Raw genomic sequence first — 24105 nt, 5'->3', positions numbered from 1 at the left:
TGGATGAGCATGCCAGGCATATGTACATACATAGCCAATTTGGATGAACATGCCAGGCATATGTACGTACAGAGTCAGTGTGGATGAACATGCCAGGCTTATGTACGTACAGAGCCAGTGTGGATGAACATGCCAGGCTTATGTACGTACATACAGAGCCAGTGTGGATGAAACTTTTCAAGAGTCTATTTCTACTTGCAGCACCTGACAGTCAAAAGAATTTATTACCTCAGTTTTAGAAAGGTCAGTCTTGCATGACTAAAACTATGACTTTCTTAATGAAAGAATTATCTTTGGCTCACAGAAAATCTCCGAGTTGCTGAAGGTCAGATACACCACATCATACCGTTGTTCCTGAATGGAGACCTCCACGGTGCCCACTTTCCGATGCAATTACACAAGTTATTTTTTTTTTATTGTTTGACAGGCTTACAAGGAGGGGCTGCTTTGTCCCACACACCCACAGAGCAGATGAGGAAGAAAGGTCCTGAGCTCACAGTGCAAAGGTTCTTTTAAGGGAAAAACTACAAGCCTTGGCATTACTGGATTGGGTAGGGGGATAGTTGGCTCTAAGTCAAGAGGGGATTTTTGTAACTTTTTACAAACCACCCAGTAACTGTAAAAAAATAAAATAAAATAAAATAAAAAATGAAAACAACTTGTCTGTCTAGCTTCTTGATTGGCTGTCCTCAAGTCTCTGGGCAGCCAGGCAGTTTTGGGGCCTGCTGTGTTTTTTTCTAAATTTACAGGTACATTGGGTGGGGTGCCTGCTAGGTTAGACTCTCACTAAGACTGGGCCTGGGTTTAAAAAGGCTTTAGTCTTGTCCCCTCGATAGTGACTTACAAAGGCACTTACATAGGAAGCCATAATTGTTTAGGGAAATCACTGTCGCATGCATTCCATTTTCAGTAGCACGCACACAGACCTGACTCTCTTCACAACCAGCTAACTGCCAGAACTTCCAGAACCAGGGACAAGCATCTGTAAACGTCTTCCTCAGGCTGAGCACAGACGGGTCTCAGGACACAGCCTAGTCACCCTATCAGAGGTTGTGGTCCTCTGAAAGGCAATGGAAGACACCATGGAGCACTTCTGCATCTATCTATCTCTCCGAGTGTAGGCCCAGCTTTCACTTCTGATACCTTGAATAACTTCTTTTATATTACCAGTTCTTCCCTTAGATCGCTGATTTTCTGTTGGAGAAATGTGACATCAAAACTGTAAAAAAGCAAATGTTTAAAATGGAAATTACTAAAACGTTGAAAAGAAAAAAGGAGAGAAAGCAAAAAGCCAGGTAAGAATAAAGTACTAGATGACCTTAGAGGTCAGGTTTAGTTCCTTCCATAGCACATAATGAGAGTAATCTATGTCAGGAGCTGTGCTCCAAGCTGAGGACTCATTTCAGAAGCAGGAAGGATTTTTGTTATTGCTTGCTCATTCCCCAAGTATCTCCATCTAAGATATGGTTGACTCACATAAGCAGAGCACATGGCTACAGAGGCACCTTCCGCTGTAAACAGCCACGTGCTACACAAATGTTAGAATTAAACTCCTACTTCAGACACAGTCTCATTCTTAAGACGCAACTTTAATTACAAAAAGAACTACTTTTTGCCTTCCTTGTTTTGTTTGAAGAAGGGCAGGCATTTTGTTGGTTTGTTTTAGGTTCCTGGGCATTGAACCTACTATATTGTGCATGTTAGCCTGGCACACTACCACTTAACTAGATCCCTAGCCCTGAATTTCATATATATATATATATATATATATATATATATATATATATATATGCCATCTTCTGAGTACACACACAGTGACAACCTCATGGACCGCACCTAACTGACAATGTGCCTTCCTGGAAGACGCACACCTCCCTCACTGTTGTGCTATTTGAGCAGCTGTAGGATTTCAGTTTTTCAGTTTCTCTCTGCTGCAGGGCACTTGAGTGCTATCTACTGATTTTAGAAGCTGTCCCTCCTCCAGTCCTCTTGATTGCAAAGGGTTTATTCTGTCTGACCTCAACTAGACACTTATGAAAATCATCCACCCCTTAAAGCACACCTTCTTATGCATCCAATAAACACTACTCTAAAGACAACATTGATTCTGGCCAAGTGGCACAAGCCTTTAATCATTCAGGACACAGAGGCAGAACTCAACATAGTGAGTTCTGGGCCAGTCAGAGCTACATGGTGAGCCTATCTCAGGGGGAAAAATAGGGGTGGAGATGACTATTATCCTGCTTGCTTTAAAAAAAAAAATGCATGGTTAACATTCCCTTCCTGTTTGATGGCCAACATAATGGAGTATTCACATGCAGTATGGTTAGGCTGACTCCGTGCACAGCTCTTCCCTAGTCCTTAGCATTTCTAGTATCTCATTCACACTACAGATAGCAACATCAGCGTAGCACCTACCTAGGGCAAATCATTATAAGCATGTGCATCTGTATGTTTCAAATCATCTTTATTTCATGATAAGCTAAAAGCAATAATAATAATAATAATAATAATAATAATGCAAAGTTTGCAAGAAAAAAGGTTAGCATTAAAAAAATAAAACTAATGGATAAGCCTGCCATAGCAACTCACAGCTCTATTCTAGCACTTGAGAGGCTAAAGGAGGAAGATTTCCCCCAAGTCTAGGCCAGCCTGGGCCATCATGTAAAATCTCACTGCAAATAAATAATAGAAAAAAATAGTGCATAACTTATCCAATATAAATACTTTAAGAGAATCTGTGTGGATGCAGAGCCCATCATAAATACATGCTTGAGAAAGCAAGTAACGCTTTAGTCCACAACTTACCCTTGATGTCTCTGGACTAGAAAATGGAGAACACTCCCAAGATCTGTTTTCGCTGTCAAAGGAGTCATCCTGAAATGCAAACTTCTTCTTAAGTGCATTGGATATTAGCGACACTGGATCCCATTGTAAACTCTGTCTTTTCTTCTGAATGGGTCTACCACCTGGTGACCTAGTTTTTAAAAAACACAATCAAATATATTAAAACTTTAATGCAATTTTAGCTCTTTGTTCACAAACACAGCAGGAATATGAGCATAATATATTATAATCTAATTAATCTTTAAGAGATTTCTGCCATGAATTAAGTAATCTAAAGAGTACTAAGAATTCAAAATTAGAAAACCAAGAAACTGTATGGGTTGGGGTCACCCGCTGCCTGTCATGACCCGAGGCTTCTCATTTTCACTACTACAAACCAGGCTGGTTGGACTTGAACTTAAGATCCTGCTTCTGCTGTCCAAGTACAGAAAGTATAGGCATGTGAGGTGATGTCCAGCACCACTGAAGAAAATGTAAAGAAATCTTCAAGAGCCAGGCAAGGTAACACACACCTTTAATTCCAGCACTCAAGAGACAGACACAAGCAGATCTCTAGGCCAACCTGGTTTAAAAAGAGAGTTTCAGGACAGCCAGGGCTGTTACACAGAGAAACCCTCTCTCCAAAAACAAAACAAAAAACAAAAACAAAAAAAAAACAAAAAAAAAACAAAAAAAACGAAAGAAAGGAAGGAAGGAAGGAAGAAAGGAAGGAAGGAAGGAAGGAAGGAAGAAAAAAAGGAAACTTTTAAGAATGTTTTAAGGATCAGGTTCTATCTCTGAAAAGAACATCATTTGGCTAGCCATTCATTAGTTTGATCATTCAGTCAGTCTTCATTGAATTATAACTATTTAATCAGGCTACTTCTGGAACTTTCCACTGAAGGGTGACCAATATCAGAGAAAGCAAAATGTTGGGTAAAAGGCACTACTGTATTCCTAATTCTTTACAATATGGAGTAAATATAATTAACATACCAGAAAAATGTGAAGTATGGTAAGACAATAAAAGAAATAGTCAAAAAAGAACTAAAAGCGATTGTCTCCCAGAGGGTGGCCACAGGAGGTAAGGAGTAAGAGACACACACCAACTCTCAAACAATTTCTCTTAAAACAACTGAGAGAATTTCAGTTCCTTCCCCAAATGTTGGTGACATACCTTTCAACGGGACGGAGTTTGACCTTATTCATGTCCTTTAGAACATCCAGCATGTTTGGAACGTCACTAACTCCACGGCTTTCTAAGCAATGGCTATCGCTCATCTTGTGAACACCTGAGTGCTGCTTTCCCACGGCAGGTGTCGGGTCATCTCTGCTAGCAGATCCAGGTTGCACAGGGGGAAAACATGGCGGGAGAGAAAACTGAGGCAGAGGTGGAGGAGGAGGAGGAGGTGAAGAAGAAAATACTGAACTTGGAGAGTGATCTGGCTCCTCACGCAGGCCAGCAGTCAGTGATGGCGACAGCGTTTGTTCCGTGCTGGGTTCGTCACTCAGGTCACAGAAGCCTAAAGCAAAGTAGTCTGTTGAGAAACCACAACCACACACAGTTCTCTGCAGCATAACACAGAGAACCAGTGCGAGTCAAACGACAGTGGCCTCTGGGACGCTGCTCAACTACTGCAAGGCAGCCAAGAAAGCAAGCCAACCCCGTCTGCCGAGTAAGCTCGAGGAGTGGCCGTCCGAAGGGTCAGTTCACTCCTAATCCAGTCAGGACGTCGCAAGGCACACCCTAAAGGATTCAGTTTAAAGAGGAAACAAACTGATTCCTAAGAATCCACAGAAAATCTCAACTTCACTCTCCGGTTTCAAAGCAAACGCTAACAACTTCTAGTTAGAAGTACTCAAATTGATGTACCCGCTCTAAAATGACATTTGAGAAACAGGTGCTGTCCTGAGATGAGCATTTAACTTTCTCATAAATCTGCTCCTGAAGAGCTGAGAATAAACATCCTTGCTTAAAAACAAAGGGTATACCCATATGATCATGTTATTTGTATATTGTGCACACATAAATACATAAAGTTTTAGTAATCATACTTACACATAGCACCTCACAACCAAATCAGCTGTGAGAACTCACTACCTATATAGCTAAGGTCTCGCAGTTTTTAAAAAAGATTTTGTTTTTATTGTTAATTCTGTATGAGGGAGAATGTGCATATGAGCACAGGTGACCTTGAAGGGCAGAAGAGGATGTCAGATTCCCCTTCAGCTGGGGTTACAAAGGGTTATGAGTCACCCAATATGGGTACTAAGGACCAAATTCAGGTCCTCTGGAACACCAGGTATGTGCTCTTAACTACTGAGCCTTCTCTCCAGACCCTAAATTTTACGTTTAAAACAAGATACATCTCCAAACGTTTAAAAAAAAAAAAAAAGACATCTGGAAATATTCACCTGTTGGTGAGAACATAACATTAAAAAAAAACTGAAGATAAGCCAAAGAGATGGTTCAGCAGTTACGAACACTCCATGTTCTTACAGAGGACCTGGGTTCAATTCCCAGGACCCACAGGGCAGCTCATCACTGTTTCTGACACTAGTTCCAGAGGGTCTGATGTCTTATTCTAGTCTCTGTAGGCATCAGGCGTACATGTGGTACATATACATGAAATACACACAGATAAAGAGCACTGACTACTCTTTCAGAGGACCCCGATTCAATTCCCAGAACCTACATGGCAAATTCAGTTCCAGGGGCTCTGAAACACTAGTACACAGATACATAGAGGCAAAAACCAATTCACTTAAAATAAAAATAAATAAATCATTTAAAAAATTAGAAAAATAAAAATTATTTATTAGTTTGGGGAATGGTACTAGTTTTTTATTTTGTCTTTTTTTGGCGTTTCTGAAAAGGATTTTCATGAAGCCTAGGCTAACCTCAAACTCTGTTGCTACAGATGACCTTGAACTTTTAATCCTCCTGTCTCTACATCCCAAATTCTAGAATTAAATACAATCATGCCATTTTATGCGATACTGTGGATTTAACCCAAAGCCTTGTGAACATGAGGCAAGCATTCTATCAACTATCCCCAGGTTTAGTTTTGGTTTTTGAGACATGGTCTCACACTATAGCCAAGACTGGCTTAGAACTCAAGTCAATCCTTCTGCCTCAGCCTCTCGAATTCTCGAATCACAGGCATGGGCCACCACGCCTGGCTTCCAGTTCTTTGCTAAAGAATTAAAAAGGCTTACTTCGAAGTCATGACTTCTTAAACAAAGACCTTCAGTGGCACAGCTAACTCTTGTTTGCAGCCCTTACTTCCCTACGGCAGTCAGCCTCTAGGATGTATTTACTGCTGTCTGTGTTGAGAAGGATGCTGACTTAGGGATCAGCTCAGCGTCACTCTCCACTACTTACCAGTCTCTTCGCTCTCTCTCTGCTCCTGCATTGCCACAATTGCAGCAATCTGAGCCCGAAGAAAAGTGAGCTCATCCTCAAGGGCAGCTATTTTTTTAATTGCAGCCTCACTTGCTGGCAGATCATTTTTCACTGGTTTGTTCTGTCTTAGAGCAGGTGACAATGGATCCCAAATTAGTTTTGAAGAATGGAAAAGAGCAATTTTCCCTTCCTCCTCCTTTTTCCGTAGACCATGTCTGTGGGTGAAAGGAAAGAAGAAACAAAGGGTGGAAAACGTTCAACTGAAGAAAAAAACTCAGGTAGGCATGGTGGCCCATGCCTTTAATCCCAGTACTTGGGAGACAGAGGCGTGCAGACCTCCAAGTTCAAGGCCAGCCTAGTCTACACAACAAATTCCAGAACAGTCAAGGCTACACAGAGAAACCCTGTCTCAAAAAGAGAGAGACAGAGAGGCTCCAAAGCCACAGAGAAACCCTGTCTCGAAAAACCAAAAAAAAAAAAAAAAAAAAAAGAAACAGGGAGAGAGCCCACTGTTCTTGCAAAATTAGTTTTTTGTTTAGTTTTTCCTTTTGAGACAGGTTCTCATGAAGTCCAGGCTGACCCAGCTCCCAGAATACAAGTTAATGGAGGTGGGTCATCTGTCTATGTGTCACTTTCATTGGTTAATAAGGAATCTGCCTTGGCCCTTTGATAGGACAGAAAATTAAGTAGGCGGAGTAAACAGAACAGAATGCTGGGAGGAAGAAGGCAGTGAGACACACGCCATAGCTCTCCTCTCCGAGATGGATGCAGGTTAATATCTTTCCTGGTAAGCCATCACCTTGTGATGCTACACACATTATTAGAAATGGGTTAATCAAGATGTGAGAATTAGCCAATAAGAGGCTGGAACCAATGTGCCAGGCAGTGTTTAAAAGAATACAATTTCCGTGTAATTATTTGGGGTGTAAAGGTAGCCCGGTGGCAGGACACAGCCCGCCACTCCCACCACTATACCAAGTCAGGCGTTTCAATCCTGTACTCCAGCCCCAGGAACCCACAGCATTCACAGTCATTCTCCCTCCCCCAAGACATACACATGACAAATAAATTTCTTAAGGAAAAAAAAAAACGGGGGCTGGAGAAATGGCTCAGAGGTTAAGAGCACTGACTGCTCCTCTAGAGGTCCTGAGTTCAATTCCCAGCAACCACATGGTGGCTCACAGCCATCTATAATGAGATCTGGTGCCCTCTTCTGGCCTGCTGGCATACATGGAAGAAATGTTGTATACATAATAAATAAATCTAAAAAAATTAAAAAAAAAAAAGAAAACAACGGGCTGAGATGTAGCTCAGTACAGAGTATTGCCTAGCATGTGCAAGGCCCTGGATTTAATCTCAAGCACACAAATATAAATAAGTTAAATAAATCAGAGTACCTCTCTGACCTGAGATGATCCCTAGATTCACCAAGATAAAGCATCTCATATTATTCTTTACTTTTGTATTCATATATAGAATGCACGGCCAATAAGCAGCAAGGAAATGAGAAAATAAATTTTTCCTCAAATTGTAAAACAAAAATAGTTAACCTGTAATTGCTTTACTGATTAACTTTAAATAGTGCAAGTTTATTCAGAAACTCTACATAATTCTACATAAGTTCTGAAGGGTCTTGCATTTAGGATTATATCAGGGTCAGTTTATATCTTCTAAAATTTTGAAAATTAATAAACCAGCTGGATATATAATAAATTTAGCTAGAATCTTTGACTAATTGACATTCAGGATGCTAAAAGCCTCTATATGAATATTCTAACATATTAAGTTAGCATTTCCTAAAAATATAAATACATCCAAAATTTGAAATATAGTCCATGTCAGTCAGTATTCGTGAAGTACTGTTTCAGGAACCCTACAGACACCAAAAACCAATGCTCAAGTTCTTTATATAAAATGGCACCTATGCATATCCTTTGCTCAAGTTATCTCTAAAATACCTAAGATACCCAATACAAGACCTTTATGTTACGTCATTTTTGTAAATATAGCAAAGTATCTGAAATACAACAAAGTCAAGTTTTTGCTTTGGGGAAATTTCTGAAATTTTTTCTCTAAACATTTTTTGATGGAGGAAGGTCATTGGTTAAATAAAAAGAAACTGCTTGGCCCTCATTGGTTAGAAGATAGGTGGGAGGAGTAAACAGAACAGAACGCTGGGAGGAAGAGGAAGTGAGCTCAGACTCCACAGCTCTCCTGTAGGGAGCAGACACCTCAGAGAGACGCCATGCTCCCAGCTCCCAGGCAGATGCACACGATGAAGCTCCGACCCAAGATGGACATAGGCTAGAATCTTCCCGGTAAGCGCACCTAGGGGCGCTACACAGATGATTAGAAATGGGCTAAATTAATATGTGAGAATTAGCCTAGAAGAGGCTAGATAGAAATGGGCCAAGCCGGGCGGTGGTGGCGCACGCCTTTAATCCCAGCACTCGGGAGGCAGAGGCAGGCAGATCTCTGTGAGTTCGAGACCAGCCTGGTCTACAAGAGCTAGTTCCAGGACAGGCTCCAAAACCACCGAGAAACCCTGTCTCGAAAAACCACAAAAAAAAAAAAAAAAGAAAAAGAAATGGGCCAAGCAGTGATTAAATGAACACAGTTTGTGTGTTGTTATTTCGGGCATAAGCTAGCCATGTGGGCAGCCGGGGTGCTGGGGATGCAGCCCCGCTGCTCCTATTACTACAATTTTTCATCTATAATATTTGATTTCATTGTGTAGAACCCATATGAGAATCCATGGATAGAGTCCACATGGAAACCATGAGAGAGGGCTGAATGCATAAATCTAACATTTGTTTTTAAATGCTTTATTTATAATACAGAAAACAATATTAACATGACCCTGAAACCCACCTGATAACCCACTGACCCCTAGACCTGGCATTAGGTATAAATATGAACAAGCCTTCAGGGCTCTGCTGACAACTTGGTCTCATTCCACCTGTCCTGGACCTCACCCAATCATTCACATAGCCAGCCTTGATCAGCAATCCCAGGACTTCCTAGCTGCTCTGAAACCAGTTCAAATATGGTAACAGGAAAAAAACAAAAACAAAAACAAAACAAAACCTACTCAACAACTCGACATAGGTAGAATACAACACTCCCATCAATTCCACAACCTAACTCCAGATGCCCAAGGTCCCACTGCAAAAGTATAAGCGACATGAAACATCAAGACAATATGCCCTCCAAATATCACCAATCCTACAGTAATATTCCTCATCAAAAAGAATTCAAATGAATCTCAAGACAAAGAATTTTAAGATTATAAAGAGTTCAAAGACTTTGAACAGGAAACAAACACCTAAATGAAGTTAAAGAGGACTAGAATAAATTCCTGATTGAAGTCCAAGAAAACAGAAACAAATGAAATAATGAAACAATTTAGGACATGAAAAATGAATTCAAGAGAAAGACTGAAATATTAAAGCAAATACAAATGCAAATGAAGAAGGAAATGAAAACTTCAATCACCCATTGCAAACAATAGATGGGGCAGAAAGAAAGAGAGAGGAAATAGACCACAAAGTCAAGTAAATGGCAGTTAAAGAAAAGAACATAAGGGAACTTTGGGAGAAACTGAAAAGAGAAAATCTGTGACTCATGAGAATAGAAGAATGCCAAGCTAAAGGTATACATCATCCAATAAAATCATAGGAGAAAATTTCTTAACTTATGGAAATAGGGACAAAAAGAAATTCCCCAGGCCACATTATAATTAAAATACTGAATATACAGAAAAAAGAAAAGATATGCAACTTTCAAGAAAGAAGTTACAGCCAGGCGGTGGAACACTTTTAATTCCAGCACTCAGGAGGCAGAGGCAGAGGCAGAGGCAGAGGCAGAGGCAGGCAGATCTCTGTGAGTTCGAGGCCAGTCTGGCCTATAAGAGCTAGTTCCAGGACAGGCTCCAAAGCTAAAGAGAAACCCTGTTTTGAAGAAAAAAAAGAAAGAAAAAAGAAAAAAAAAGGAAAAAAGAAAGAAAAGAAAAGAAGTTACAATTCATATAAAGGCAAACCTATTAGAATACCAGTTGACTTTTCAATGGAAATTTTAAAAGCCAAAAGATCTTGGAGCAATGCACTTCAAGTCCTAAAAGGCAGTCCTCCACCCATGCACACGCAGATACCATTAACTGGGCTAAATAGATTTTACATCCACAAACACACACACACACATAAGCAGACACACATGTGCACACACAGGACAATATGAAATTGGGAAGAGAGTGGAGAGGATATATGAAGAATTGGAGTAGAAGGGGGAGGGGTAATTTGATAAAAATAAAATTCATTTGTGTATGAAAGGAAAATATAATTTTCAAAAATTTAAATGCAAAATGTAATTTTAAACATATACACTAAAAAATGAGATGCCATTCCTACATTAGGAAAATATAAGGACATAGCATGTCACAAAAACAGAACAAAATTGTCCAGTCAGTAGGAACAAACTTCAGGGCATGCAAGCATTCACGTTTTAGGCTACACCCACATCCCAAGACATGCATATAAAATTACCGAAATCTGAGATAACCGGCTTCTTCATCATTTGCCACACACAAAATATCAGCAAAAGATGGAACAACAGGTTCATAATCATCAGACTCCTCAGAGTTCAAGTGAGGAATCAACTAAAACAACAATGAAAACAAAGTCAGAGCTCCATCGGGAATCAGGGAAAGCTCATGCCTCGTGCTTCATCGTATTAAATGATAACAGTCTGAAACAGAAAAGGGAAAACACTGGAGTCATGTTAGTTTACTACCTAAGCAAATAACAACATCTTCTCCCATGGCTAATCTCATCTATACACAGCAGAAATACAAATAAAGTAAAGTAAGAACAAGCTCCCAGGTATTCTTTGTACCTGTCTTTGGATTTAATTCAAGAAGCAAACATGTGTGAGATGACTTATTTCCAGCAGTAAAGGTTCTTGGCTTGCAGGCACATTTCCTTTCCTTCTACCCTATATTCCTGGGAGTGTTCAGGATTACTTTACACACAGGACTTAAACAACATATGGTAACCAACTTACCTCAAAATTAGGTCTTCGACAAGGTTCTAAAGGAAGCACTCTCCCAATCATACGAATGATACTCCGAGCTGACCCATAATCTTTATTTTGCCATATCAACAAATCCTATAAATAAAGCTTTGTTTAAATACACTTCAGCTAAATATGTTTATATTTATCTAAGAAAAAAAGAGATTCAACAGGTGTAGTAACATTTATGTATTCAAGGAAAACATAATAGCATACTTTTAAAGTGTCTTCCTTGAAAAATTAAACTTTATTAACATTTATCTTGGAAAACAGTTTAGTCAATAAAGTTCACCATGGATACTGAGATCCCAAATTTGATATCTAGTGTCCATGTAAAAAAGCTGGGCATGGGGATGCACTATGGGAACCCCAGAGCTGGGAAGGCAGAGATGGGTGGGTGCCTGAGGTCTCCTGGCTGGACAGCCTAGCTGAATGGGGAATCTTAGGCCAGTGAGAACCCTGTATCAAAAAAAGGGTGAGGAAGGCTGGAGATGGTTCAGAAGTTAAAAGCACTGGCTGCTTTTCAGAGGACCAAGGTTTGATTCCTAGAACTTACTTGATGGCTCACAACCATCTGCAGCCCCAGATCTGGTGCCTCGCTCTTGTACACAAGTGGTGCAGGCACACATGCAAGCAAAATATACATCAAATTAAAAAAGAAAAAGGAGTCAAAATCCTCAGGAATGACCCGTGGCCTCCACTTCATACATATGCAAACCCATTCTCAGACTGGATATATATCTGTGGTGTGGATATATATATATATATATATATATATGTGTGTGTGTGTGTGTGTGTGTGTGTGTGTGTGTATGTATATGTACATGTATGTATATATATGTATATATGCAGGGGTGTGTCTATCTCCACCCCAGCACTTGGGAGGCAGAGGTTGGATGATCTCAAGCTTGAGACCAGGCTAGTTACAATAAAGACCCTAGCTCAGATACCTAACTGAACATCTTGGAGAATGTGATGGCTATTCTTGGTTGTCAACTTGACTACATTTGGAACTAAATCCAAAAGTGGAGGGCACACCTGTGAGGAATTTTTTTGCCTAATTTGAAGTAGGAAGAAACAACTCTACTCTGGATCTTGATGTGGGAAGAAGACACATGCTTTAATCTGGGCCATACCTTCTCCTGGAAGCCTATATAAGGACTTGGAAAAAGGAAGCTTTTGCTCTTTGCCTGCCTGTTCTTGCCTTGTTAGCAAGTCCATTCCTTCACTGACGTGAGAGACTACTTCTAGGATTCCAGTGTCCTGAAGGCCAGCAGAGGCATCTGGTGGGCTGAACAACATCTGGATTCTTAGACTTCCCATTCACAGCCATCCACTGTTGGATTAGCTAGATCATAACCTGTAAGTCATTCTAATAAAGGGAATAAAGCCCCTTTCTATACATAAAGAGAGATTTATTTATTCTGTAAGTTCTGTTTCTTTAGAAAACCCTGGCTAAAACTTTATGCAGAAAAGTTCTCTCTCTCCACCTACAAAAGAATTCCACCTTTTGAGGCAAAAACTGGCCATTTCAGCTATGTGTGGGTTTATATATAACCCCAACAACTCAGAAATAGGACTCTTTGAGCCCCAAATTATATGACTAGCCTGGGCAACTTAGGGAGATGAAAAAGAAGAGAAGCCTAGAGATAAGAGAAACATCCGGCAATTTCAAAAAAAAAAAACAAAAAACAAAAAAAAAAAACACGACATCCAGGGAGTTCAGAAAGTACTTGTTACTCCCTTTAAGAGAGAGATGAAAAGAACAGTAAATCAGATCCTAAACAACTAAGAGTTATTTATATATGGCAGCTTGAATATACTGGAAACTGGCTCTTTACAAAGCATTTAAACTGAATGTGCTACTATAATGTAAATATTCTGTCCTTATTAGTATAAATTATAGCACTCTCCCATTAGGACCCTCATGAGAATATTTTATAAGTAGTACAATCAGTAATCAGATAAAAATAGTCACAATTTTAGAACTCAAAAGAAAACCTGGATTTCAGAATCACTGGCAATCAGGATATGGTCCAGGTGAAAAAATTGAGATAGAATTTTTTTGAACCTGATATTTCAGACAGAACTCTCACAAATTGCCCAGACTAGGCTTAAATTCAATCTGTACCCCAACTTGAGATCTTCCGGCCTCACTCTCAGGAGGAGATGGTAGTAGACTTGGGTCCCCCTCTTTATGTCAATCTGCTCAAACCTAGACACCTGACTCTGACATGGAGTCTGTCACTAGCCTCAGCCTCTCATCAGCTCTCCCAGCCCGGTCTCCACAGCGCACTCCAGTCAATATTCCTGGTTTAATCATCCTGTAAGGCCCTGCTACTGGGGCCTGCTCTCTATCTCCAATTTAGTCTCCCACTACTCACCAACAAAATATACATTCTTTGGGGTCAGGCAAATTTTCTCATGCCCAAAACAAGCTGCTATCTAACTGACTTACATTCAATCACAGGCTTAGGAGGCCCTGACCCAACTTTAGCCTCAAGACTGGTTTAGTTTTACCTGTTCCTGGTTACACAAGTCATGCCCCCTACAAGTTTGATTGTGTCTGTCCTGATACACTTGTAAGCTCTTGTCAGCTGGTCTGAGTATTATACAATGGGACACATCAGTGACAGGAGCCTTTGTTTCGCTTGCAGATTTCTCTCCTCCGTTAATATGAGGGCAAGCCCAGACAACTTTTAATTTTATTTGCACCCTTCAGGGCAGTAACTGTCACCATGGATAGGAGTACCACCCCAGGTGCTCTCCAGAAGAAATATAATACAAGTACATATATGACGTAAGCCACCCGACGTTGGGTGCCATGTCAAGAGTTTCTGCTGTGATCCTAGCTGTGGTGGAGTCCTACATCCCAGCATAGGACTGTGAGGATTAGAAAATGTTAAGTAGGAGGGACAGAGATAAAAAAAAAAAGTATCACAGAAACATAGGGTAGCGCCAGGAGGGCAACTCAGTGCCTGCTGCATAGCAAGTTCTGAGTCTGCCCCATGTTTAATTTTCCATACACCTTTATACCCCAATACAAAAATGGGGGAGGGCAAAAGACTGCTTTAACATGATACAAAGGACAACTAGAACAGTTACCTATTTCAATACTTTGAGACATCAAGCCATTAACTCGTGAGAAAAGCATTCTGTTGTTTAGGTAGTGAACCCCCCTAGACCAAGTATCCTAAAGGCAGCAACTCCAGAGGTCAAAGCTCCTTTTTCAAAAGAAGCATGCTTGAATTCTCTGACCTTTGGTCAGGGTGGAGAGGATACACCTCTATTAGCCTTCTCGATGTCTAAAACAACAAGGCTGGGTGTGTAGCCACAGTTGCTGTTCTCAACTTTGAGCAACCTCAAACTCTCTGACCTTCAGACAAGATGGAATAGGCTCACATTTTTGGGCCTCCACACATATATTAACATATAATGAATATTTTTAAATTACTAATAAAATTTTACCTTTTTTCATTAGGTCTTCAAAATGTGTTATTTTATGCCTATAGCAGAACTTAATTCAAATATTTAAAGTACTTAAATGTGGCATGAGGCTGGGTATCCTGGAATATGCCTGTAATCCCAATACTTGGGTTGTTGGGGCAGGAAAGAAAATTAAAAGCCATCCTGGCTTGTATTTTAGCATATACCAAAACCCTGTATCAAAATTTAAAAGGAAAAGGTAAGGCAGGGACATGTGGCAGTAGCTCTCATATCAGATAGTACAATTTAGAAGAAACAGATCCTAGACCTATAAATATTAGAATTTTGGGAGACCAAAACACGTCTATTGAAAGTACTCTACACTCAGCTGTACAAAGTGTACTTATAATTCCTAAGGACCTAGGTTCAATCCACCCACATCCAAAAAAAAAAAAAAAAGGCAGGGGAGATGGCCCAGTGAAGCATAATTAATAAAAACTCAGAGAGAGAAAGAAACTGGGGTTCAACCTAAAAATCTGAAAAGCAAAACAGCCAGCCCCTGGCTCTTACCCTGACCTCAGTCCTAAATGGCAAACCTGCCTCCAAGAATCTCAAAATGAGACTGTGTCTGAGAGTTGTCTCCTCCCATCTTATATTCCTCTTTATTACTTGGATTAAAAGTGTGCACCACTGGGATTAAAGGCATGCACTGCCCGGTTTCTATGGCAACTAGTGTGGCCACTGGGATTAAAGGTGTGTATTACCACTGCCTGGCTGTAAGGCTTACCAGTGTAGCTGTTTTATTCTCTGATCTTCAGGCAAGCATTACTTATTAAAATACAAATGAAATGCCACTACACTTCACACCAATACAAACCCTGACTAAGGCATTCCCTCTGTTGTATCCCTTATTGGGTTTTGACCCAAAAGAGTAAACAGATTACTAACCACCTTGCCAGCGTTTTTAAACTATCAAAACTATCAAAGTTACACTATTGCAAATTCACCTTTCTCCCACTTAAAGAGAACTAACAATTAAATGTCAACACAGAGGTTTTCTTTCCCTAATAAACTGCATTTAGGAGCCTTGCTCATTCTGAGCCACTGATCTGCACAACACCAGCCCAACTTGATGGCTTTTTGTTCTGAGATGCAGTCTCACTAAGCTGAGTAGCCCAAACTGGTCTTCACTCACGCTGCAGCCTAAGGAGGCCTTGAATGTGATACCCCCAGGTCTTGGTGTCTCTCACAACTGAGATTACAGGACTGTACCAGACCCGGGTGTTAAGTTGTTGTTCCCTATCTGCTGCTGTGATCAACACAATGACCAAGAGTAACTTAGGGAAGGAACAGGTTTACTTGGCTCACACTTCTGTCCTACTCTGAATTACTATTGTTGTGATGAAACACCGTGACCAAAAGCAACTTGGGGAGGAAAGCTGTCAAGACAAGAACTTAAACAAAGCAGGAACCTGGAGGCAGGGCTGAAGCAGAGGCCATGGAGGAGTGCTGCTTAATGGCTTGCTTTTCCTGCTCTCACAGAACCCAGGACCTGGGCCCTCCCCCACCAATCACTAATTAAGAAAATCTCAACAGACCTGCCTACAGCCTCATTTTATGAAGGCAATTTCTCAATCAGGGTTCCCTCTTCGCAGATGACAATAGCTTGTGTCAAATTGACGTAAAACTAGCCAGCACAACTTCTCAGTCCCAACTCATCGGTGAAGGAAGTCGGGCAGGAAGTCAAGCAGAAACCACTGGGTCATGCTCAGCTAGCTTTCTTGTATACCTCAGGACTCATTTGCTGAAGAATGGTGTCCTTCACAGGCAGCTTTCAACAGTAAAGACAATCTCTTAGAGACAAGACCAGAGGCCAGTCTGACCTAGGCAGTTCCTTGCGGTTCCCTCTTCCCACGAGACTTTAATGTCCAGTCGACAAAAACTAACCAGGGCAGAAAACGTGTTCAAAATGATACACGACAACCCAACTTGATGGTGGACATCTATAATCCCGGCCCTTGGGAGGTGGGGATAGGAGGACAGGGACAGCATGGGCTACAAGATTCCCTGGCTCAAAACAACGAGACCCAAGAATAAAGTCAGCAAAATCCAGACATTTAGCCTGAGCTACACTGTTGATTTCTGCCAAGGCAGCAGCCTGCCTCTACCGCCATAGCAGGTATGTCATCACCTGTCGCCAAGTGCCTTTCCACTGTCAGTTGTGCGACATGTGCATCCCGTAAAAGTTCCTATTAGGCACAGCTTGCTCTCTTGCCTCTTTGCCTGTTAGGTCTCTTCTTCCTCTTGTTTCTACCCTATCTGTCTGCCTGCCTGCCTCAAGTCCCAACTCCGACATGGCCTTTCACGCTACCCCTCCATACTCCCCAAATAAACCTCTTGCACTAACTCTGTTGCACGTAGCGTGTTTGCTTAGTGGCATACATTAGTAGGGCCTAAAGGTAACCCACGTCACCTTTCTTCATTTATCATTACATACATGATACCTTGCCTTAAAACGACGAGATCCAAAAATAAACAAAATTCATTAGGACATTTACCTGGTCTACAGGAACACCAAAATATGCCAGCATGTTTCTTAATATGCTCAGTAAGAGAGACATTGGTGAAGCAAGTTCAAGGCAACATTGTTCGTTAGTATCCTAGAAGAGAAGTTATTAATAATTACGCTTATAAGTAACAGCCATGTAGATCGCAGTAAAGAGCCTAAGGAAGCCACCAACCATCAAGTGATTGCTCCTGGAGAGCGTTTATTTTGAAGGAAGAGGAAGAGAAAAAGAAAGTGCACGGGGATGGGAGGTCGGAGAACACTAACAATGAAATTTCACTGTTACGTTAAAACCTCACCGAGTGTTTGTAAAGAGACCCTGCCAAGTCAACGAGCGACAGCCAAGCTCACGGTCCCGGGAGCTCAGTCGCCCCGGGAAGTTTTCGGCACCGCAGCGCCGCTCTTTTTACACCCGCCCCTCCGTCACCGACCGCTGACCGGAAGCCACGGGGCACGGCGGAGCCAGCGCCGCTCGCCTTCCCGCTGCGCTGCACGCCGCCAGGACGTCCGGGACCTTCCAAAAGCGCCGCGACGCCCGGTGCGAGGCCGCCGAGGCGCGCGAGCAGAGGCGCCCAGCGGGCTCTGAGGGACAGAACGGGTCTCACTGGGCCGGCTCGCCACTTCCGCCTCCAGGAACAACTATCAAACTCCGCGGGCCCGGCTCCTCGCCTGTCCCCATTGGGCAAGGCTGGAGAACGCGGCTTGAGATTGGACTATCAAGAGCCAATAGCCGTCTCAGCGATGCGCATGCGCATAATGCGGTTCAGCATTTATTAACCGTCTGGGTACCCGCTCTTAGACTTTGACAGGAAGGTATTGCCCCCCACCCCCACCCCTTTCCCAGAACTCGACAATGATTCTGCCAACGGACTTGCAGTAATTTGGTCATTCTGTGGAAATATCTAGCCGTAAGCTAAATGCTAGGACTACTCATGTTGAGCCGCATTATCCTGTGTAGGTCACCTGTATTTAATGTATATGCACACCCACAAGTGCATGTGCCTCAGGACCCTTGTGAAAGTCAAAAGAAAAAATTATGGGTCCTCACCTATGTAGGATCCAAGGACAGAACCTTAGGTTTGGTAGCAAGCTGCTTTTCCCAGAGTCATTTCACTAACCCTAAGACAAGACGGAAGCACCTTTGAAAGCTGGTGAAAAGCAAAAACAGTTCTAAGTAAATTATCCTGCCCCCAAAAAGGAACAGAACTGCTTTTTCATTGACATAATGGAAAGCAGAGTGAAACACACTGCCTGTGTATCTACAATCCAACCGACAAATTGATGTTTAATTGCTATATATTTAATTACAAAGCCTCCGTTCTAAAGATTTGACAAGCCATGAGGACATGGCATAGTTTGAACATCTTAAAGATAATACATTGTTTTGTTAGGTAATTCTTTTTTTTAAAATATTTATTTATTTATTTTATTATGTATACAATAGTCTGTGTTTATGCCTGCAGGCTAGAAGAGGGCACCAGACCTCATTACAGATGGCTGTAAGCCACCATGTGGTTGCCGGGAATTGAACTCAGGACCTTTGGAAGAGCAGGCAATGCTCTTAACCTCTGAGCCATCTCTCCAGCCCTGTTAGGTAATTCTTAATCCTAACCATTTTAGTTGCTAACAATAAAGCATCAACGTGTAAGTGAAACGTCAAGGAATCTAGACTAAGGAATCCAAACTAGAAAGGGTTGAGCATAAGTAACGCAGCATTTCTGAAAAGAAAACCCAGAGTGCATACATACTCTGGAGGGAGCTGTTTTGTGTTCTTGTTTGGCAGAAGGTTTTGGTGATGATGTTTTGGTTTTTGAGACATGATCTCACATTAGCAAAGGCTGAAATGAAACTGTTGCCTGAGTGCTGGAATTACTTATGGGTCAAATCAACAGAAGTCCTTAAGTCTTAAGTATGTGATGTCTTCAGCTCTTAATAGGGACTTACCTTCAATTTCTGAGTCAATTAAGAGCAACAGCAATAATCTAGCTTCTAGAGTCTCTTCGATTCACCTGACCAACTGGAAAGGGTGTTTCTCATACCTGGTACTGGGGTTTGTACTATTAGAATTTTTACATGGCTTTCATGGAAAGCATTATCACTCCGTAATTTCATATAAACTATATAAGTAATGTATGCACATACCAATGTACACTATCTAAATTTAGTAAATGTAAAATTCCTTATGACTTTTTCAAATGTTTAGTATTGTTCGGTCCCCCATGTACTCCCTACCCCTTCCCAATTAACTCCCTACCCCTTCCCAATATAAAGCATACCACCCCACCCCACTCCACCCCTGCCACTTTTCTCACTTCTTCCTTCAGATCACCTCTAGTACCAAACGAAGCAGGGAGGCCATGCTCCCTGGCAAACAGCCATGGGTGGCCTGAGGTGCAAGAAGCTGTGCCAAGAAGAGCAAGCAAGTTACTGGTATTTGAGCCATTAGGGCTGGCTAGTCAGTCCTTGGAAATGGGGGCTCTGGAGACTGGCAAGCCCCCTATTAACTTTTAAAGTAACTATCAGGGTAAAGAGAGCACTGGCTGTTCTTCCAGTGGACCTGGACTGAACTTCAAGCTCACACATGACTCATAGCCAGCTGTCTCCAGTTCCAGGGGACAGATGATTTGAGATTGCATTCACATGGTACACGGGTGAACACGGCCATGCATACAAAACTTACACATATAATCACTTTTGGTGGCTGGAGAGATGGCTCAGCAGTTAAGAACACTGATTGCTCTTCCAGAGGACCCAGATTCAATTGCCAGCACCCACATAGACACTCACTACTGTCTATACCTCCATATCTAGGGACCTAACACCCTCATTCATGCAGGCAAACCATTACCAGTGCACATGAACTTTAAAAAAAAATTTTTCTAGATTTAACTTTTTACCGATGTTCTAGATACATGTATATATATATATATATATATATATATATATATATATGTACCATGTACACATGTACCTTGGTATTGTTTATGTATGGTTATGAGCCACCATATTTGTGCTGGGAACTGAATTCAGGTCCTCTGGGAGAACTCTTTACCGATGCACTGATGAAGGAGGGTCATCTGTCTATGTGTTACTTTCATTGGTTAATAAAGAAACTGCCTTGGCCCTTTGATAGGACATAAAATTAGGTAGATGGAGTAGACAGAACAGAATGCTACAAGAAAGAAGCAGATTCAGGTAGACATTATAGCTCTCCTCTCCAAGATGGACACAGGTTAAGATCTTTCCCGGTAAACCATCACCTCATGGTGCTACACAGATTATTAGAAATGGGTTAATCAAGATGTGAGAATTAGCCAGTAAGAGGCTAGAGCTAATGAGCCAAGCAGTGTTTAAAAGAATAGTTTCCGTGTAATTATTTTGAGTAAAGCTAGCCGGGAGCTGGGAGGCAGGAAGCGGCCTGCCGCTCCTTCTACATTGCACTCTCTCCAGCCCTCATGTTTTTACTATAAATCTTATCAACTATATATTTTTTTTCCTAACTACAAACAAAAGTGTATCATTTTTTTAGTAGTTAGGCACTTGGCACAAGTCTGTAATGCCAGCATACAGGAGGTGGAAGCAGAATGGAGGTGAAGACTAGCCATCTTTTGGGACAGTGATCTCGGGGCCAGTCTGAGTTACTTTCAGTCTTGTTTCCACAGTTTTTGTTTTTTGTTGAGTGTCTCACTATATATATAGTCCAGGCTGGCCTAAAACTCATGACCCTCCAACGTAACATAAACTTTTTACTCAACTCTTAGTAGTTATTACGTACCTGTTGGAACACAGTCCAGGTACGGAGTTGTGTTAGAATTCTATGTGCCTGTGAGAACACTCCAAGAACACTTTAGTTTCTTCGAACCCAGAACCATTCTTGGGAGTATTTCCATGTGCCTCCCAGGTATATTGGATAGGACTGAGTTTACTTCAGATTCCTCATTATCGCTTGCTGCTCTTCTTCAATGAAATGTTTATGCATCTATAGAAAACCGTTTTTGTCACATGGGACTCGTCCTTTTTATTGTATACAGCATAAACTCCTAAGTTTTTTACTCGTGATTTCTCAAGCCTTTGGCATAAATTGCCTGGGGTTCTGAATAAAGTTAGCTATTGCATGAGACTCCATCTCATTTATAGGCTCCCTTCTCACAGGTTCCACCACCTCTAGAGTAGTAATACTACCAAATGACCAGCACAAAATTCGACCCCACAATACTTTGTCAGAGTGGGGAAGAAGTTTATGATGCTGTCCCTCCTTAAGGATTTGTAAGCAGGCAACTAAAGAGTTACTGAGGGAAGGAAAGATTTTCTTCAGAGGAATAGCCACTGGTAAACTGCCCAGGTTCCTCTAACATCTTTAGTGTTTATGTGCACCACAAACTTACAGGAGCACTCACAGGTTCAGGTGATGGCATCAGACCCTTACATTGTGGGGCAGTAGAAACCAAGCCCCAGTCCTCCGCCAAGAGCAGTAAGCTCTTCTAACCAAAGCCCTCTGCAGCCCCTGCTCCAGTAACTTTAAGCCCACTGGTTCACCAAAGTTCCATTACAGCCTTGAAAAGTCAACCACCACAGTCACAGCAGAAGACAGCAGCTTGGCAAACATGAGAGGGGTAGAAAGCAAAAAAGTGCCTTCAAAGCCCAGACACAAAAAACTCTTTAATTCATCCTGTTTGGAGATTTTTCTCAAAGATCCTCAAGACTTAACTTTTTCAGGACTTTTGCAAAGACTCATAGAGCAAATCTGCACTAGGAACTGACACAATTCTATTTTCAACTCCATGTTTCCTTCCACCGGAAATGCTGTTAACTCCATTTGAAACACTCAGCAAACAATGGCAGGTACCAGAAGCATGCGCCTGACTTCTGACCAATACAGTACTGCTGTGCTACAGCAGACAACAGTAGCAACAGAAACCTGTTCCTGCAGTAGTTACTCAGAGGAATGCAGAGATCATGAATCCAGCCAGCCAATGGAGGGACTCAACTGTTTCAAAAGTACCTTAACCCATGTCAAGTAAAAGTATTACACAACCTCTGAAACACAATGTTACAGAAATGCATGGGTACTCTGAGGTAGACTGAATGAGATGTTTGCCCCATGTCTCAGGTATTTAAGTGATTTCAATTATTGACTGTCTGGAGAGGCTCAGGAGGTGTGGCTTTGATGGAGAAGGTATGTCACTGTCACTTAACTGCCAGCATTGAGATTTAAAAGCCTCAATCTCTGGCTATCCCCAATTCACTCTCTATATTCTGTTTGTAGCTCAAAATGTAAGCCCTCAGCTCTCTGGCTGCTGCCAAACTTCTCTGCCTTCGATAGTGGTAGACTCTCCTCTGAAACCAAAAGCCCCAAACAGCCCTTTCCTTCCTTATAGAAGATGCCTTGGTCATGGTAGCCAATCCAATACAAAACAGGTATTACTCCTAACTTTGAAAAGCATGTATCAGAATTTGTAGTTCAAAAAAAAAAAAACCCTATACATAACCACATACATTCCCCTAACAATGAAGTGTCTTGTCTCTATTTCCCTTCCCTACTTGGCAATTTCATTTAAACAAGGCAATACTGTTTCTTGAATAAAGAAACAACTTTGTTCTTTATGTAAACTTAGGTATACCACCAAAGAGATTTTTTTTAAATATTTATTTACTTATTATGTATACAATATTCAGTTTGTGTGTATGCCTGCAGGCCAGAAGAGGGCACCAGACCTCATTACAGATGGTTGTGAGCCACCATGTGGTTGCTGGGAATTGAACTCAGGACCTTTGGAAGAGCAGGCAGTGCTCTTAACCGCTGAGCCATCTCTCCAGCCCCCACCAAAGAGATTTTAAACCAAACATAGAAAAGGGACTGGAATCAAAAACTTGCTAGGCCAGAAATCTCAGCACCTGAAAGTTCCTCAAGCACCTTGAAAGCACCTTAAGGCACCTCAAGTTCAAGGCTAGCCTGAGGTACAGTGAAGCACAGGCCACCTTAGGTGCCAAAGTATAAGAACATCTCCAAATACAACTTGACAAATGGAGCAAATTTTGCACAGAAAAATCCATAAAAATTACTGTTTTAAGCTACTAATGACACACCGCCCCCCTTTTTTTCACAAATACGCTTATTTCTCTATGGAAGATTTTTTTTATTTTAAATTTGCAATTCATCAGAATGTGCCAATTTAAACCAGGCATAGTGGTACACATCTTTTAATTTCAGTACTCTTAAAAAAAAAAACTAGAAATTCCAAGACAGCTTGTGCTACATAGCAAGACCTGCTTCAAACTTTAGAAAGTTTTTAAAAGTTGTCAATTCCAGGGCAAGCAAGGAGAGAAGTGGGAAAAAGCAATGCTGCCAAGCTTAATGTTGATTTCTATCAGGGTAGGACAAAACTGTGCCCTCTTCTAAGTAGTGCTCTGGCCTCTCCCTACACTAGCATATCACACACATCTACACACATAAATAAAGTGGTGGGAGGTGATCAATTTTTCAGAATGAAAAAATGGCTCATAGGTTAAAGTGCTTGTAGCTCTTTTAGAAGACCAAGTTCAGTTCCCAGCATACACATCAGGTTGAGCATAACTGTCTGACTCTAGCAGATCCAAAACACTATTCTGACCTTTGTGGGCACCAATACATACCCATACCCACAACTGCACATCCATCCAAGTAACATCTTTTGAAGAAAGACAATTTCCACTTCAGTAAAAATGTTTTAAAGGTAAAAGAATATTTTGTATTCCAAGTAACTTTTAAGAAGAATGTTATATTTGTAACAAATTTTTAACTGTTACAACTAACCTAAAGAAACAACTTGGTAGG

The 24105-nt window shown here is 41.3% G+C and overlaps 1 protein-coding gene across 1 annotated transcript; it reads right to left on the bottom strand.

Annotated features, from left to right (window-relative positions):
* Nucleotides 1-391: 391 nt before the first annotated feature.
* Nucleotides 392-17607, bottom strand: Mtfr2 (mitochondrial fission regulator 2). The gene is given in 8 exon segments (XM_041654369.1): nucleotides 392-1219; nucleotides 2809-2977; nucleotides 4004-4349; nucleotides 6212-6447; nucleotides 10774-10886; nucleotides 11291-11395; nucleotides 17284-17385; nucleotides 17591-17607. Coding segments are annotated over 7 exon segments (1152 nt in total). The 5' UTR covers nucleotides 17347-17385; nucleotides 17591-17607; the 3' UTR covers nucleotides 392-1099.
* Nucleotides 17608-24105: the final 6498 nt, after the last annotated feature.

The sequence above is a fragment of the Microtus oregoni genome, unplaced genomic scaffold (assembly GCF_018167655.1).
Source record: "Microtus oregoni isolate MIOR12 unplaced genomic scaffold, Mior012 000006F_ref0000085, whole genome shotgun sequence".
NCBI lineage: Eukaryota > Metazoa > Chordata > Mammalia > Rodentia > Cricetidae > Microtus > Microtus oregoni.
This window is presented reverse-complemented; position numbering and strand designations above follow the sequence as displayed.